We start from the raw sequence: 16,096 nt of genomic DNA on the forward strand, positions 1-16,096 counted from the left end.
TTCATAGTACGGTTTCTTTCCCCTGAAAACTCCTCATTTAAGAGAAGTTTTTTAAGACACCTAAAAATAACTTCAAGGCATTGCATATGAATAAATTCACCCAGATTTAGAGATCAAAGGTCAGATTCATCCAGCTGAAGGGAAATGTCTGCATCTGAACTGGTCATCTGCCCACACTTCTTTTATTGTAGTCACTGTGAACCACTTGCTCTAGGTTACAATGTACTGAAGCTTAAGTCAGGTGTCTAAAACAGGTCAGATAACCTGGCCTGTAACAGCAAAGAGTCCCCCTACAAGATACCACTACATCTGGGAGGAACTGTTTCTTAGCTTATTTGGAATGCAAGAATCTCCCTGTTTTTCAAGGCTTACCCGTGCTCCAAGCCATCTTTGAAATCTCCAACGTGGTTACGTCCATCACGCCACTTCAGTGTCCCCCTGCAATTCAAAGCAGGCATTGACACAAGGGAGATCACCAGCAGCACTCACGGCTGCAACAGAGGGTGCCCAAGCACAACCTAGAAATGGCTAACATCAAAGCGTTTGTTTGGGGGACACAGACACACACGTTCTCCAGGCACCTCTGGGACTCTGGTTTGCACTATAAGGATTTAATACCATGTTTTCATGCCCTGGAATGAGTGGGAAGAATCCTCTTCCAAGTTCCCTAATTGCAAGAGCATTTTGTAGAGTTGCTGGGTCATCAGTTTAGGACCTTGCACATGATCCTTTTGTAATTGCAGTGCAGCCTGTGATGAAGCCAGCCAGCGTTCCAGCATGGCACAGCCCATAGACAGCATAATGACACCGCAGTCCAGAACTTCATTGTGCCAGGCACTATGAAAACAAAAGAGACAAGCACTGGCCTAAAGGGATCGTATCTTTCCATCTCTGTTGTGTGGGGGTTGCAGAAATGATTACACAAGGTAAAGAGTGCAAATGAGACTGCAACGGTCAATGTGACACTCAAATTACTGCATGGCCATGTGGGTTGTGAATGCATCGCCCTCCCTGTCTGCCACCCCACCCCCACCCACTCACTGTTTTAATTCTTTCATCATCCCAGACGCAGTCAGCTCCCTACAGATTCCCCAACCAGAGACAATAGAAGATGGTGCAGTGCCAAAACCATGACACGTTTGTTTGACTTTCACCGAGGCTGTTGCTTTAAACACCTACAGGAGACAGGCTCTTCTCCTGCTATTTACAGGGAAGTGGTCAGATTAGTTTTAAGTGGATTTAAAACAGAATTCCTTTTGCTTTGCTAATACAAATGCTAGCAAAGGAGAGCAAGCCAGAGAGAATGCCTGCTGTGGTGATGGTTTAATCTACTTCTCAGTGGGAGTATCTCTTTCCCACACCAGGTCATCAGCACCAGGACACAACAGTGTCAGATGAATACAGATGAGTTTGCTGAAGAGCCCTGACTCATACTGCTGCAGCTTTCTGCTCTTCTTCTTTGCCATGCCAGCCTCTCCCTCAGAGGTGAACAAGCCACCAAGCCCAGCTTTGCTGCTCTGTAACTTTGTATTAGCAGCAAGTCACAGAGAAGAGTAATTTCAAGGGTGGAAAGGAAAGCCTAGTAATTAAGCAATTAAAAGCCCAGGTATTAAAAGCACGTGAAGTCACTTAGTTGTGCCACAAATTTCCTGGGATGCCTCAGTCACATCATTTAATCTGAAGCAGCAGAGCTATTTATTAATCTCATTTCTCCAACCCTAAGACAGGAGGAGATGGAAAGCAAGGAGAGATGCTTGTCCCTCTGTGTCTGCGCACGGCGGTTGTCAGATGTCTGCGAGGAGTGCAGGTGCCGGGACAGTGGGGATGATGTGAAGGATCGTGGGGATGATGTGAAGGACCGAGACCTTCATTGACCTTTTCAATGAATGACCCAAAAGCCGAGATGCACGGCTCTGCTCTAAACACCTCTTTAACCCTGTTCCAGGGCAAGGCACTATCTCTTCCACATAAGATTCAGGATTAAGCTTTTAATTTTGGATATTCTCATTATTTTAAGGCTCTTTCAAGCTAAGTCTCTGCTTCCTTTTTCCTTCAATAGTGACTGTGAACTGTGTAAAACTCAGCAAGTATAAAAGTTCCAAATCAGCCCATTTTGGTGGCTGTGGAGGTAGGTCATGATTCATGTTTCTTCACAAAACCAGAGACTGTGCTCTATCCTATGTCAAAGAGATTTTGGTTGGCACCAATTTACCTTTGATTTACAGACCGTTCCCTTTGGCAGAGCTCACTCTTAAACTTCAGTTGGATTTAGTGAACAGTTCTCATGTTCCCAAGAAGTGCATTTGAGCCTCTCCTGTATTTTTTTTCCCCCCAATTCCTTTCATAATACTTAGGATGTTAAAATAGATTTTGATAGCACAGGATAAAGTTTTTCTCTCATTTACAAGGAAAGGCTTATAATCAGATTTTTTTTTTTTTTTTATCATGACAGTGAGATTGTATGTCTTAGGCTGGAAATAAACATTAGCTTAAGTCTAAGTCCTAGTTGCAGGCATAAGCCCATGCAGCGCCTTCAGTGTGATCATTGCCACATTATCAGGGGCAGCCTCTGTAGTTGACTGCATCAACCAGCATCACTAGCAAGCCACCTGCAATACAACAGATCACCTGACAGGACTCATGGTATGACAAAACTCTAAAATCGAGCAACTATGTCCCAGCTGCCCCCTGAATCTGTCCTCGATACCAGATTTCCCTCTGGAAGCAAGTGTGGCAGGAACCAGAGAGGACAGCACACCCTGGGAGACCACCAGCCCAGAGCCTGTGGCCCAGGCCCTCAGCGTGGGATGGATCACCCCATATCCACAGCCACTCCGTGGCATCTGTACCTCCAGCTGCTCATCTGCTGGATCTAGGCAGTGCTACACAAAGGCATCAGGGCCATCTTTGCATGTTCTTGCTTAGGAAAGGGGGAAAAAAAGGCTCCTTACTTGCCATGCGGCTTTCCCCATTGCCACTCGCCCTCGTAGGACGCGCTCTTGAACCTGCCCTCCAGCCTGAAGACGTAGGTGAAGAAGCGGCAGGACGGGGGCTTGCTGCCTTCACCAGTCTCACCCCACAATGGGAAATCCCGCTTCCCATTCAGTGCCTGGCGGACAGCCTGGTTCAGCTTCCACTCCCAAACAGCCTGGGGGCAGAAGAAGAGCAGTGCTGGACTACCGAGTGAAGAAAGTGTAATAGCTCCCAACAGGAGCTACTTCAGGAGAAGCTGGTGGGTTCCCATCAGTTCTGAGCCATTCAGCTGGCTGGGCTGGTGAGTTGTGGCCCATCTACAGCATCAAGAGCAGGTGTTACCTTGGGTCCTGCAAGCTGGATATGGCACCAATGCACAATGTTTCCACGTCATTTAAGCATGACTCTCACCACCACTAATTGGCCTTGGCACAGGACCATGGTGATGGGACTGTGTTGCCAAGCTCTGCAGCACGCACTGCTGTCCAAGGCAAACCCACGTCCAGCATTTGGATGTTTTTCACTTACCATCAACTGTTCAAGCCACCTCTGGCCAACAGCTAATAGAATATTGGCTTGGCAGTGGGGAGATTAAAAAAAAAACAAAAAACAACAAACCCCATACTGCTTATTATTCTGCTTTAAATAACAAAAAAATAGCAAAAATCACAGCAGAAAGGCCTCAGCAGCATTTCAGCAGGTGCGGAGCCCACTAATCTGTCTTCTGATCTGGAAGCTGAAATCCTGACACTTAGTGGCATTTCAGCTTCCACTCAGCACAGCACTCAACGTTTTACCCCCGTCGCAGAGCTGCCACCCCCTCTGTGCCGGTCCTCTATTTCAAAACTGGGTAACCAGGATTTCAGGCAGAACAGAAACACCCTGCCCACTGCTAACCTTCATCTGCGGGTCTTTGGCAGAGAGAAGGAACGTTTCTTCTGGGGTTATAATGCGGAGTCCATACCTGTGAAGCAGAAGGCATTATAGAGACTATGAAAAACACATTTCTCAGTCAAACAGCAGCCCCTGCTCTTCCCATTCCTTTTCAGAAGCTAGTGGTGCTTTTGCAGTCAGTTTTATCTTCTCAAGAGGGACTCAGCTCATCTTTGTTCTCAAGGTCTGGAGGCAAAACCATTTTATTATTGCTGATATATCAAAATCGATCAAAAGCAAGCAATGCCTGTCCAAGCTACTGTGATCCCAGCTGGGCAGTGCTGCAATTACCCATAGCCCAGAACCAATCCCACTGTGTGGAAAAGATGGGACAAAGTTTTGAATCATTTTCTCAGTTCTGCAATCAAGTTGTACAATTATTTTTTTTTTACCTCCAAGTGGAAATTTTTCACTTACAGTCCTGGAGCTGACTTCTCCCTGCAGTTCTCATCTACCCACACAAGCTTCAGATCAAAGCTCTGAAAGCTGTTTCCCTGGAATAAAAGGGAGAAGATGTTCCTGTTATTGGTGTAAACATCACACGTTGCCCCCACTTAGTCAATGCATTGAACAGCAGAGCAAGACCTGCAGCACTGTAAATTCCCTCTTTTATGGTCCACACGTCTGTCCCACACTACAATGACAGACCTTGGAGACTGAAGAAACACAGGAGAAGGAAGAAAGTTCTTAGCTTAATGCTTACAGTTGGTATATATAATGCCATAATGCCATAGCTACAACCAACAGAAACAGACCTTCTTAGACAGCACTTGTCTCTGCAAGAGTTTCTTCCCCATTACATGACAAACTCCCAAAGCATCCCTGGCACCCAGTATGCCGTAATCTTGCTTGTGATCTATCTAGGGTTTGGACTCCAGGCAGCCAATAGCAGCCCACAAGCACAAAATGTAAAGAGTGGCTATTTTGACCTAGCACACCAAACAGAAGAAACTAAAACAGTTGAAATACCCGGTAAGACTGCATTTAATATTATATCTCCCTTCCATGTCTAAAGTCCAGATGCCCACACTACAGAGCTGCTGTCTGTAAGGATGTAGTTGGCCAAGTGTAGGTACTAGCACTGTGAAGTTCACCGTGAGTTAATCAGCGATGTATCTAAACAGATTTGGGGGAACAGGGAAGGATGGAAAGTTCAGATTTCCAGCACCAGAGCTCTCATCAGCAGAGCCCTGCTAGCCGCCCAAGCTAACCAGTTCAATCCCAGACCAGTTATATCTCCCCAAGCCTCAGTAACAGTCATAGCAGCAGATGAGACATGGTGGGAACTGTTGACCAGAGCTGTCTACAATGTAGATATCACCGTGTAAGCTAGTCACTCTGTGCTTTCAGCCTAGACAATGGAGTCAAGGACATGATTCAACTCATCCTAATTTTGGCACCTAAAATAGGTCAGATAAACCACACCCAGGCAGCGCATGTCTCTCTCCCCTGACTACAAAGGGAGCCTGCGGGCACTTGCTCACAGCCAAATCACTACAGTGCTAAGAAACCTATAATGTAAAGTTGGGTGAGACAATCACCACCCTATTTCCTCGGGCCAAGACCCTGCAAGATGACTAGGAGTGCCCAGCATTATCACAAAGGCTCATGTTTGGAAGAGCCCTTGAGATGGATCGGCTCATGAAGCAGCCATGTGTTTGGACACCCGAGGGGCTGGCACAAGACTAAAGAGCAAGCAGAGAGGTGCATATGAAGAGAGCCCTGCTGCCCTGCTTGGTTACAGGTGCTGTCAGTCAGAGCAAGCCAAGCTGGACTTAGTTAACATGGTGCAGAACACCTTTGAACACACATTATTCACCCAGCTATCCACGGCTGTAGACACTCCCTGTCTGCCCTGCACCCAGGCCCCAAATCCCTGAAATAGCCCCAAGAACACCTGCAACTTCTGCTCCCGTGCCACTAGCAGAATCAACCACAAAAAATCATATTTAGCCCTATGCACGAGTGCTTACAGTATAATAACTTCAACCCAACAGGCTCCCTTTGAGTAAGCAAGGATGGAAATCGATAGATTCATATGCAGGCATGAGCCTGGGTAACTAGAAGGTGCCTGTGGTGGCTGGCTAGCACACATTTACTGGGGAAAAAGCTATGTGGATGCTCTTCTTTTCTTTCTTCATTTGGCCTTCTTTTATTCTCCGGTGCAAACCACAGGTGCATGGATCTGAGCCAAGCTTTTGCCAACAGCCACAGTCTGCTACATTTTCAGTTTCAAAGGAAACTGAATTTTACTGTCGTTTATCTGCGCTGCCCCTCCAGTCCCCCGGAAAGCCTACAGACATACCTGAATTAGCACAAGGACATCGTCAAAGAGCAAGATCCGGTCAGATCGATTCATGCTGGAAGAGACAGGAAGATTTTTGCTATCTTCCAGCAGCCTCCTCTCAGGGACACAGAGCATATCCTGCAGAGGGAACAACAGAGGTCAAGATGGAGGGTCAAGAGCATCAGGAAACATCAGGATTTGGGAGAGGGCACACCACTGAAGCCAACAGCTCCTGCAGAGACCATCTGACTCGTGGCACAAAATGACAGTGACAGCAGAACCGGACACAGCACTCTAAAGCACCCAGTGACCATAGGGTTTCTTCAAGGCTTCCACTTGCCCTTCTTGATCTGTGTTAGATTTCCTCCATGGGTAAGTAGAAGTGTAAGACCTCCAAAAGAGCTCCCCATCAAGCCACTTTCTACATCTGTGACTCACCGTGAATTTGTAGCCCAAGGATTTCCATAAGGACTTGGTAAAACAAGCTTCATCCAGGACTTGGCTGATGAAAGATTCCAGCTTCGCATATTCCTTGATGGCACTGGTAACCACGTCCTTTACAGAGCTCTGACAGAAGAAAACAGGGCTTGAGCTTTGGATGGCTGTGCAGGACATCTACTCTCTGGGCTACAGCTGCAGGAAAACCTCAGCAGCTCTGAATCTAAAGGGCTAAGAGAGCTAACCCCCCAACCCCCTTTGCAAGGGAAGCATCCCAAATCCAGCATCATCTCTGCCACCAGCAGAAGTAGGAAACCTTAGGCCAGTTACCTGACCCACTGCAGCTACTCTGTATGATGTGCAGCTCGTACTGCGCTGGAGTGGCCGATGGTCACTGCTTTGAGACCTTCAGGTGGGCTGTACCCCACTGGTGCTGGTTACCACCACTCCAGCTGTCCACTGGAAAACTTTCTCCTTCTAGCCTGCTTTGGATTCACTGATACCACCACAAAGCCCCACAAATCCTGCATAAGGTGTTAGCCCAAAGCAGTCAAGTAACACCATATAAAGCTTCCTACCTCTTTGAGAACCTCATTCAGCTTGGTAAGGAGCAGTATATATTGCTCGATATGGTCTCGGATAGGTTTGTGAAGGACAGTGTATAAGGCCAGTGACATGGAGGTCTCGGAGGTGAAGTCTGTGAGGAATTGTTTCAGCACTGTCTTATGGTGCTTCCAGGCTTCACTGCAAAACAATTAATTAGGACAAAGGTTCATTAATTGGTTTTGCTGCAAATTGCTTTCCAAGCTTTATAAGCTACCGCACTCACAGAGAAGGTATAGAAAGACTTGAAAGACCAGGAGATAACATAGCACAAATATATTTGCACGCAAACTAGGCAATGAGGCAAACACGAGCTCCATCCATCCCACCTCCAGCCCAGTGGTCTTTCCAAGCAGGGACCCCAGAATATGGCACGACATCCAGCATGGTTTGCGGCCCAGGAGGGTGACTCGGATAAAGCAGCTGTGACTCTGCTCACATCTAGTGCTCGTGTCCTCGTTTGCTGTTTCCACGCGACTCTGACTGCACATGGAACCAGCAGTGGAAATTTCCTGCCACATCATCCTTCCTCAGGTCCCACCCCCTATCTGAACCCCTGAATTTCAAGTTTACAGGCATCCTCTCCTACGAAAAGGGTTGTGCATGGCTAGAAAGAGATGGAGAGAGATCTGTAATGGAAACCTTTCACCAGCTGCTGCCGTGGTCTCAGAAGATGGCAGGAGCAGCCAGCACGACCAGTTCAGAGGAGAGGCAGCTGGAACCTAGATCACTGCAAGGTGCGGTGCTCAGTGCTGCTCACTCTGGTTTAGTTTCTTATGCCACACAACATCCCTGGGTTCCTATCAGCCCCTTCAATAAGCATCTTTCACCCCACTGACCTTTTGCTCTTTGTGGCGTGTTCAAAGCCGTGGACTACAACGTAGTTTGCAAAAGTGACAAAATACCTGTTGGCAAGAAAAAAAAACAAAAACCAAAAAAACAACAAACAACACAGGTGACCACAAGCTGAGTTAGAGATGCACATTCGCTATGAGGTTTAAGTGATAAAGGGAAGAAGCTAATTTGAAAACTTCATGTCGAGTCCACTTTTCCAAGGGGGCTGTAGCTACTGTACTTCTCCCCTGGCTCACTCCCCTTCTGTCCCCTTTCCCAGCTCCTTGGTTTAACTGCCATGTTGAGTTTTGCACTGGTATCACTATGGGAAGTTTAAATCATCCTGGCATTTAGCATAAGCAGAAACAACCTTGTGCAACCGTCCTGGAAAGCAAATCTACAGTGTCGGAGCTTAAGGTATCAGCATCGGAGGTATGAATTTCTGCTGGCTGAAGTGAAAGTATCAGGTCTGTATTACTGATGGTAAATTCAAGTCAAGGTTACACACCAATGTATCTCAGCTCACACTAGAGGGAGATCAAGGCGTATTTTGTCAGCAAATACCACTCTTCCTTCCAGTAGTGTTTTCGGATACCATGTATAAAGTCCAGGCTCACTACAATTTATTCCATCTTTCAGGGACATGTATTTACTGCTGATTTTCACGTCCCTGGACAGTGGCTTTGCTTCCTTCTACAGCACTCCAATAAGCCTGAGACACTGTACAGAGGACTGCACAGAGAGAGTCAGCACAAGTAGGTAGGAACCAGCATTTTTTTTTTTTTTTTTTTGCATGACACCAGCAAAAACAGGTTTTAATTTCATGAGGGGAAATTAGATCTTAAGATATATATCTCCTTTGTACCATCTGAAACCTCAGCACAAGTTTTCATCTTTTGTATGCCTTTTTAATGCAAACTGGTTTTAATTCACTGAACCAGTTCCCAAATGAACAGCACACACTGCTCCAAACCCCGTTCACATACAGACAAAGTCTGTTGTGCACTGCTTTTTAAAATGATGCTGCCCAAGTAAAACCAAAACAAAGAGTAGTCCTTCCTTCCTCCCTCCACATGCATAAAAACCACCAAAACCAAGACTGGATGAAGAGCAATGTTGAGGAGACAGCCCATCTCCTATTCCTGTACGAGTGCCAAGCTGCGCAGGCGGCACCAGCCCATCTGGCAAAAGCTTGGCCACATTTATGACCAACGTAATAAATGAAGGATTGAATGCTGTCTGATCTTTATGTCATCTCAGATGCCCATGAACCATTTTTCATGCTAGGACATCAACACACAGGTTACACACGCTACAGTGCTTTAGGTAAACATTTTATTTTGCCTTGCAGACAGATGGGGAGCAGATGTAATTCATTATAGAAACAGCAATAGGGCAGTATGTTTTTCACCTCACACTACATCCATCACTTGCTATCATATCCCTTGCCAAAAGCACAAAAATGTGGCACAAACACATAACATGAACTGTGCCTAGTGACGACATCTCTCCTCATCCCTAGGAGTCCTTTAAACCTGCTTGTGCACACCTTTCTGTTACTGATGACAGCTCAAGCTTCACTTTCATGAATTACCCAGGCACAAACTCTACACCTGGCCTCTTTCCATTTTCAAGATGCATTAAAAAAACTATTTGCAAGAAAAAAATCCTGCCTCTTACAAGCGTGCTTGCAGCTACAACAAAAGCTGCTTACCATGCTGCCTGCACAGAGGCTATATTCTGTAGCACTTCCCTGACCTAACCACTGAGGACTAGTGGGCAGGACTGAACAAATTAAACACCCAAATTAATTGCACCAACCTACCAGTTAATAAATTTAGTCCCTTACGCTGCTCCAAAATGCTTCTGTACTTACTGGATGTAGAGGTTCAGAAACAGGTCTCCTTTCCAGACAGTGTAAATGTCCTGGATGCAGAATGACTCGGAGGTGCTGCATTTTTGTTTCAGTCTCCGGTAATTTTCTTCTGTCAGGTCCCAGAGAGCTTGAAATCGATCATTCAAGAGCAGGAAGAGCTTAAAGTTCTCCTTTCCTTTCTGGTCACTAGGCTCTTTGAGGAAAAGGTGGGGGGAAAAGGCCATCAGAAAGCCTGGACTCCAAGAAATCTTGTAGTAAACATTGCCTGTCTTTAACACCCAGCCCAATTTTTCAGTGTAAAGCACACATATTCTTACAGGAAAACTATGCCAGGGTGGAAGGAGATGATGGTTGTTTAGGATTGTGTCCCTGTGAGCAACTGCATGAGCTACGGCTTCATCCTTCCCATTCCCGCAGGACGTGGTCGGGTCAGCCTGCCAGGCTCAGCCCCAGCTCAGGCACAAGCATCGGCAGAAAATTTTCTGCCCCTGACCCGGAGGGTTGTCCCTGGTCTCCTTGGAGGCTAGACCAGAAAGGTGGTGACAGGAAAGGAAACCACCCCATGGGCCTAATCCAGTCACACAACTTTTAGCCAGACAGGCTTGTGAATATTTATGTGGATTTGTTGTTTCAGTGGAGCTGCTCTGATTTGCTGCCAGCTCAGAACCTGCACCCACAAGTTTTACTTTCAGAGATGGGCATGACCATCGGCTGTGAGCAGGAAGGCAGGACGGGCATGGTTTAGGGGTTGCGTATGTGTGAGATACATTTTGGATTTCCACACACCATGATGGAAATCAGCCTCGGAGCAGGAGTACAGGCCGATACTGGTTAGTACCTCGATTAACCTCTAAAAACAACAGGAACCACAGTCCTAGGCTTGAATGAAAGGCCACAGGCATCCTTAAGAGTTCACTATCTTAAACAAAACATCTCTACATTCCACTTAGTCCAGCAAACCAGCCTCCAGCAAGTCCTCAGAGCTCTGGAGTTTCAGTTATAAATCCCTTCATAGGTGTGCCAGTGACTCAAGGCTAGAACCACAGACAAAAAAAGTAGTCGTCTTTGACCTACCTGCCTGGAGCAGAGGCTTGAGGATGAGAGCATCTATCCGTGCCAGGCATGCTGAGAAGGTTTCCTCCACTTGGAGCAGAGATGCAGTTACTTCGGCCGTGCACATGTCCTGGACACAACACAGAAGGCACACATAAACTCCCTTGCAAGAGTATCCATCAGCCAAGGCTTCAGTGCTCACACAAACAATCAGCCTGTCCTGCTCTTGACAGCACACATGGGTAGAATTGCTGTCCCCAAAAAGCATTTTAAAGTGTTAGAAGAGGAAATAGAAACCCAATAGCTCAACATGAGCAGGTGTCACAGAAGGCCACCAAGACTATAACCCATTTTCATGATGCCCCAAATTGAAGATCTTCTCAGGCTGGCCATGACACCTCTTCCACACCACTGGAACTTCTTGATAGGTGTTAATCCTGCTTAGTGCCAGATTTGTTCTCCCAGGAGAAAATCCCTGAAGGCAGCAAAGGATGAAGCAGAGCATCTCTTTCTGTATCTCTCACCAGTTTTCTGCCTGGGTGCCTCTCTCTGCAACTCTTGACATTAAAAGCTATGGTATGGAGCTGCAGAGCCACGCCAGCCATGCCCGAATATCCAGCCCTCCAGAGGAACAGACGTCTGGCGTTAGTCCTTTCTAAGCAGGACACTACACTGCTGGTTATATGTCACAACTGCTGCATCAACCAGGGAAGCTTGCCTAAAATGGAAGTGGGAAATACTTTAACAAAAAAAAAAAAAAAAAAAAAAAGGCAAGGCAGTAAACCCATGTGAGCAAACTCCAGTAGCTTCCTCTGTCCCAGCCTCACCTCCCTAAAGAAACGTATCAGAGGAAACGGGTGCAGCCAGCTAACAGCATGTCATAAGAGGCTGAGCTGGAAGAAGGCCAGGTGGTGAAGATACGATGGGCAGAGTCAGCCAATCTTACTAATGGAGATAAAAATACAAAACTAAGGTTCTTTTAACTTTGTGAAGCAAAACGGCAAACTCAAGGGACTGGATATGGTCTGTCCACGTGTATCCTTAGCCTGGCTGTAGGGCACGCTCAAAGCCTACGCTCATGATAGTAAGCAGACAAGGATGTGGCGTCATGCTGTGAAAATTTACATTGTTAAAGTGGTGGCAGAGGCGCTGGCATGGTTTTGATGTGTGCCAACTAGCGCCTCTCCCAGACAATCCTCGAATGTTATCCAGGGACCATTTGAAACAGGTAGCTTGCACATAGTCGTGCTATTTTGGGAGGTAAGGAGAAATTAGCTACGTATAGATTATACAATAGCCACTTGGCTATGAGGCTAGACCAAATTTATTTACTAATAGAGATAACTAGAGTCTTTGTGTTGCTTCCAGGAAGAGCTGAACTGGGGCTATCTGTGGGTGGCATACTCTAACATCCTGAACTTCTACCCTGATTGCAACAAACAATAGGCGAGAGGCATTCTCCTTGTTGTTGAGGTGTCGGGAAGTTAACACGTAGAAGCCAAACCTTACTTTATACTTCATGGGAAGAAATACCTTGAGCATCTCAGCATGGACTCCAAAAAGGTCACCCAGGTGGGGTGACAGAGTTAGGTGGGAACACCTCCCATTTTTAAGCTTCACACATGGGTGGATTCCTTGCTAAGGACCACACTCTGCTTCAAAACTCACTTTCCAGGTCATCCTGGAGCCTGGGCTGGAACGGTGTCATAGAGCAAGGGACACTGCAGTTTGAATAGTTAGCTGGCCTGGTATTAAGTGGTTGTTCCGATCCAGACACAAGTGACTGCAGAGATGAATGAGAATGTTTTTTCCTTAGTAACCACCACCTCTTAAACGTCATTTGTCTGAGAAAATTGGAAGCATTAAAAAATTCATAATCTTGTTAGTTTGCCTTGTTTCGTATATCAAGGTCTGAATGACCATAAGGCTATGGGGTTTTTTGCAGGAACACTGGCAATTCATCCCAGAGGAAAGCTCTAGGCATGCGAACAGGTCAAAAAACTGGGATACAAATTCTTCCTGGCCCCTCCCAGTGAAGGCAACCGAGCCAAGAAAAAAGCAAAACAAAACAGCAGCCAGCCAGCTCTTACCCCAGAGCACCCAGAGGACGGGACAGATCTAAAAGTTTAATTTTTGCTACCACCTAATCCCCTGTCTTGTAGACACAAAGATAAAGTTGGTTCTCACAGCTCCTAGAGAGCACTCAAGCTTGTTAGAAATATCTAAGCATAAGTAGCTTGCTTAATCAGGGAGAGAGATCAGGCTGGATGTGTGAAAGCATTTCATTTTCAAATGTTTCAGCAGACCAGCAGGTAGTCAGTGGGGTTGTGCCAGGCTTGCTCAGTAACAGTCTGGTAGATTTAATTTATTTATATTTTTTAAGCCCGACTGTTTTGTCTGATTTGGGGGCTAAGAGGGAAGACAATTCCATCATTGTAGATGTCTCTGATATGAGAGGGTGTCTCCACCTGGTCCTTACTTAATTCTGCAAGAAAATGTTCTGTCCTTTGTAAAACAAAACCCATGGGTGGTAGACTCAGAAAGTCTTCCCCAAAGTCTTCTCTTATCAAAAAAACCAGAGAAGCAACCCATTCATTACATACAGATGGCTTAATTTAAACTAAATGACTCAAACCAAGGGTGCAGATACCTACAGCTTTGCTCCACAGGACCACAACAGTCCATGAGCAGAGGCAGGAGGCTGAGGAGCTTCCTCAGGGCTGAAAAGCACATGTGCAACACCACAGGAACATCACTGTCCCAGCCTAAGTGTTAGTTGGTTACTTCTGTAACGGTCAGCTGGAAGAAGAACCATGTATGTCCAAGGTGGACCTACTGATCTGGATGTAGCATCGCCCCTTCCAACCACCATCTGGTCCCACATGCTGCCTCCTGCCCATCTGCAATCCTGGTTTTTTGAGGGTCTATTACTCATGAAGACATGAGCTCAGACCTTATGGGCATGACCCAAAGCATTCCCGCAGTGCAGTACGTGGGTTGAGAAACCGTTGCAGTAGCAACACCGTACAGACACCCAAGCTAACTCTGCAAAAAACAGAAGTGTTTGGATACTCTTTTCCATTATGACATGACCAAGACTTAACACAGTGTTTTGATTTGGGTTTGGTGTTGTTTGGTGGTTTTTTTTTTCTTTTTAGCAATGACATTCTCGCCCTTCCTGGGAAAATCTGTATTTTCTACTTCTAGCCTGAACATGACAGTCAGACATGGTTTGCCGAATGGGTGAGCATCACCAGTCTGATTTCAAAACAGCCCTTCTGGCACCACAAAAAGGCCCAAGTTGCCCCATCATATCACATCACATCACATCACAATCACATCAATCACATCACATCACATCACCCATTAAGGTAAACATGAGTTTCAGTCACCATTTCCAGGCTTTCCCCATCTGTTCTGCAAGGACAGCATTTGCACACTTATTCTAGCCCAGTCAGGCAAAGAAGGTTTGAAATCTGTCACCTACTGAACAAAATCAACACTGGCTCAGCCACAGAGGGCAAAGGAAACAAATCAGGACCATCCAAGGGCACACGGAGGTCATGTCATACATTCACATGTGTGAAAACTGAATGCAAACTGTAGTGCCGCTGGGTGACGGGACCATTGAGCAGAAACCCGGGGCTGTCACATGCTGTCTTCCCCTGTCTTGGACACAGCTTTCACATGACTTGGTGGTTTTGTAATTCTGTGTTTGCTCCATGAAGGGCAAGGCAGGCTTGAGCCTGTTCACAAGGTTGTAGTCTGCTCTTCGTGCATGGCTTTGCTGCTGTGGAGTCAAGACCTTTGAAGATGGTGCACTCCTGATGGCCAGAATTGAAGAGATGCAGCTCCAAGGAAGAGTCCACTAGCTGCACACAGCGGGACAGCATCTGGTTTTACATGCAAAATCAGAAAGTCCATGGCCTTTGAGGATGGCCACGTCCACTGGCAAAACAAAACAGCCACCAGCCTGCTTCATGCTCCCATGAGAACAAGATCTCCCTAGGAAAACATTTTCCAAAGTATGAGACACGTGTTTATTCTCCTTAAATGAAAGCCGTACAGTACAGGTCCGTAAGTACAGAAGGCACACATAACAGTATTCATGTAGAAACAGGAAAAAGACCTTGAGAAACAACTTCTGTAGGAGTCGCCGGATCTCTGTGGCTCATCAAGTTCCTGGCCTGTCTGCTGAGCATGGCAATGAGGGCAGAAATAGGGTGACGCAGCAGCTATACCAAACTGGGTGGTTGCTGGGCATCCGATAGATGGGAGCAGCCTGGGTCCTCTAGAGGAACATTCATCCTAATAGGGTCTGTACAAAGCTGCTAAATGCACATTTCAGGAAGAAAATGCATGTCTGGAGGAGCTGCAACAGGTTGTTATACCCAGTTTCAGGAAATTGCTGGGAGTGTGGGTGGAACAGATAAGAAATCAAGCAAAGAAACATGTTGGTAGAACACTGAGCCTCATTGCCTGCCTTGCATAGAGCCCCATTCTACTTCGGAGTCTGTAGCTCTGAGCCAACTGTTCCACCAGAAGAACATCTGGGAAGCCCCATACATTTCACATGTGACACGAAGTTTCTCATGGAAACACATCTAGTCAATCTTACCAGCTCCTGTTCATTAAGGAAGAAACTGGACATCTACAGAAGGACTACTCATTTTCCAGCTTCCTCTTGTGAATCCCCCTCTGTGCTGAAGCTAAGGTCATCAGTCAACAACAACACTTCTCAAATGGGAGAAACTTGTTATGAACCATGCCAGATTTAGGGCATTTTAATGCTAAACCAGGTGGGATGTAAATACCACAACCATGTCTGCTGTAACCCCTCCCCTGCTTAAACTCTTCTCTTTCCCTGCATCAGCCATCCTAAAGGGCACTGCAGCCCTTCCAATCTCACCCATCCTTGCAGTTCATAAGCTTTCTGCTACCGACTGCCTCAGTAATGGGGCCAGTCCATCATTTTGTCACATACAGTCCTCAAACAGGCCAGGCCTTGCCTTCCCTGCCCTGCCCTTTGAGATGCCATCAAGTTATTGCTGCCACGCAGCTGAAAAGGCACCTTCCTACTACAGCCCGTGTCAAGTGGG

At 46.4% G+C, this 16,096-nt stretch overlaps 1 protein-coding gene across 4 annotated transcripts in view; it reads right to left on the bottom strand.

Annotated features, from left to right (window-relative positions):
* Positions 1 to 16,096, bottom strand: part of ALS2CL (ALS2 C-terminal like) — a 48,558-nt gene that overhangs the window by 17,355 nt on the left and 15,107 nt on the right. For 2 of the 4 annotated variants that reach the window (XM_027786966.2, XM_013299693.3), the window contains exons 2-11: positions 11,019 to 11,127; positions 9,945 to 10,137; positions 8,074 to 8,139; positions 7,210 to 7,375; positions 6,632 to 6,760; positions 6,212 to 6,331; positions 4,324 to 4,400; positions 3,871 to 3,937; positions 2,952 to 3,148; positions 373 to 438 (exon numbers count right to left, since the gene is read on the bottom strand). In XM_027786966.2, coding sequence (XP_027642767.2) covers positions 373 to 438; positions 2,952 to 3,148; positions 3,871 to 3,937; positions 4,324 to 4,400; positions 6,212 to 6,331; positions 6,632 to 6,760; positions 7,210 to 7,375; positions 8,074 to 8,139; positions 9,945 to 10,137; positions 11,019 to 11,127 — 1,190 coding nt within the window. The other 2 variants (XM_005229551.4, XM_027786955.2) reach the window with 2 other exon arrangements.

The sequence above is a fragment of the Falco peregrinus genome, chromosome 5 (genome assembly GCF_023634155.1).
Source record: "Falco peregrinus isolate bFalPer1 chromosome 5, bFalPer1.pri, whole genome shotgun sequence".
In the NCBI taxonomy this organism is placed as follows: domain Eukaryota; kingdom Metazoa; phylum Chordata; class Aves; order Falconiformes; family Falconidae; genus Falco; species Falco peregrinus.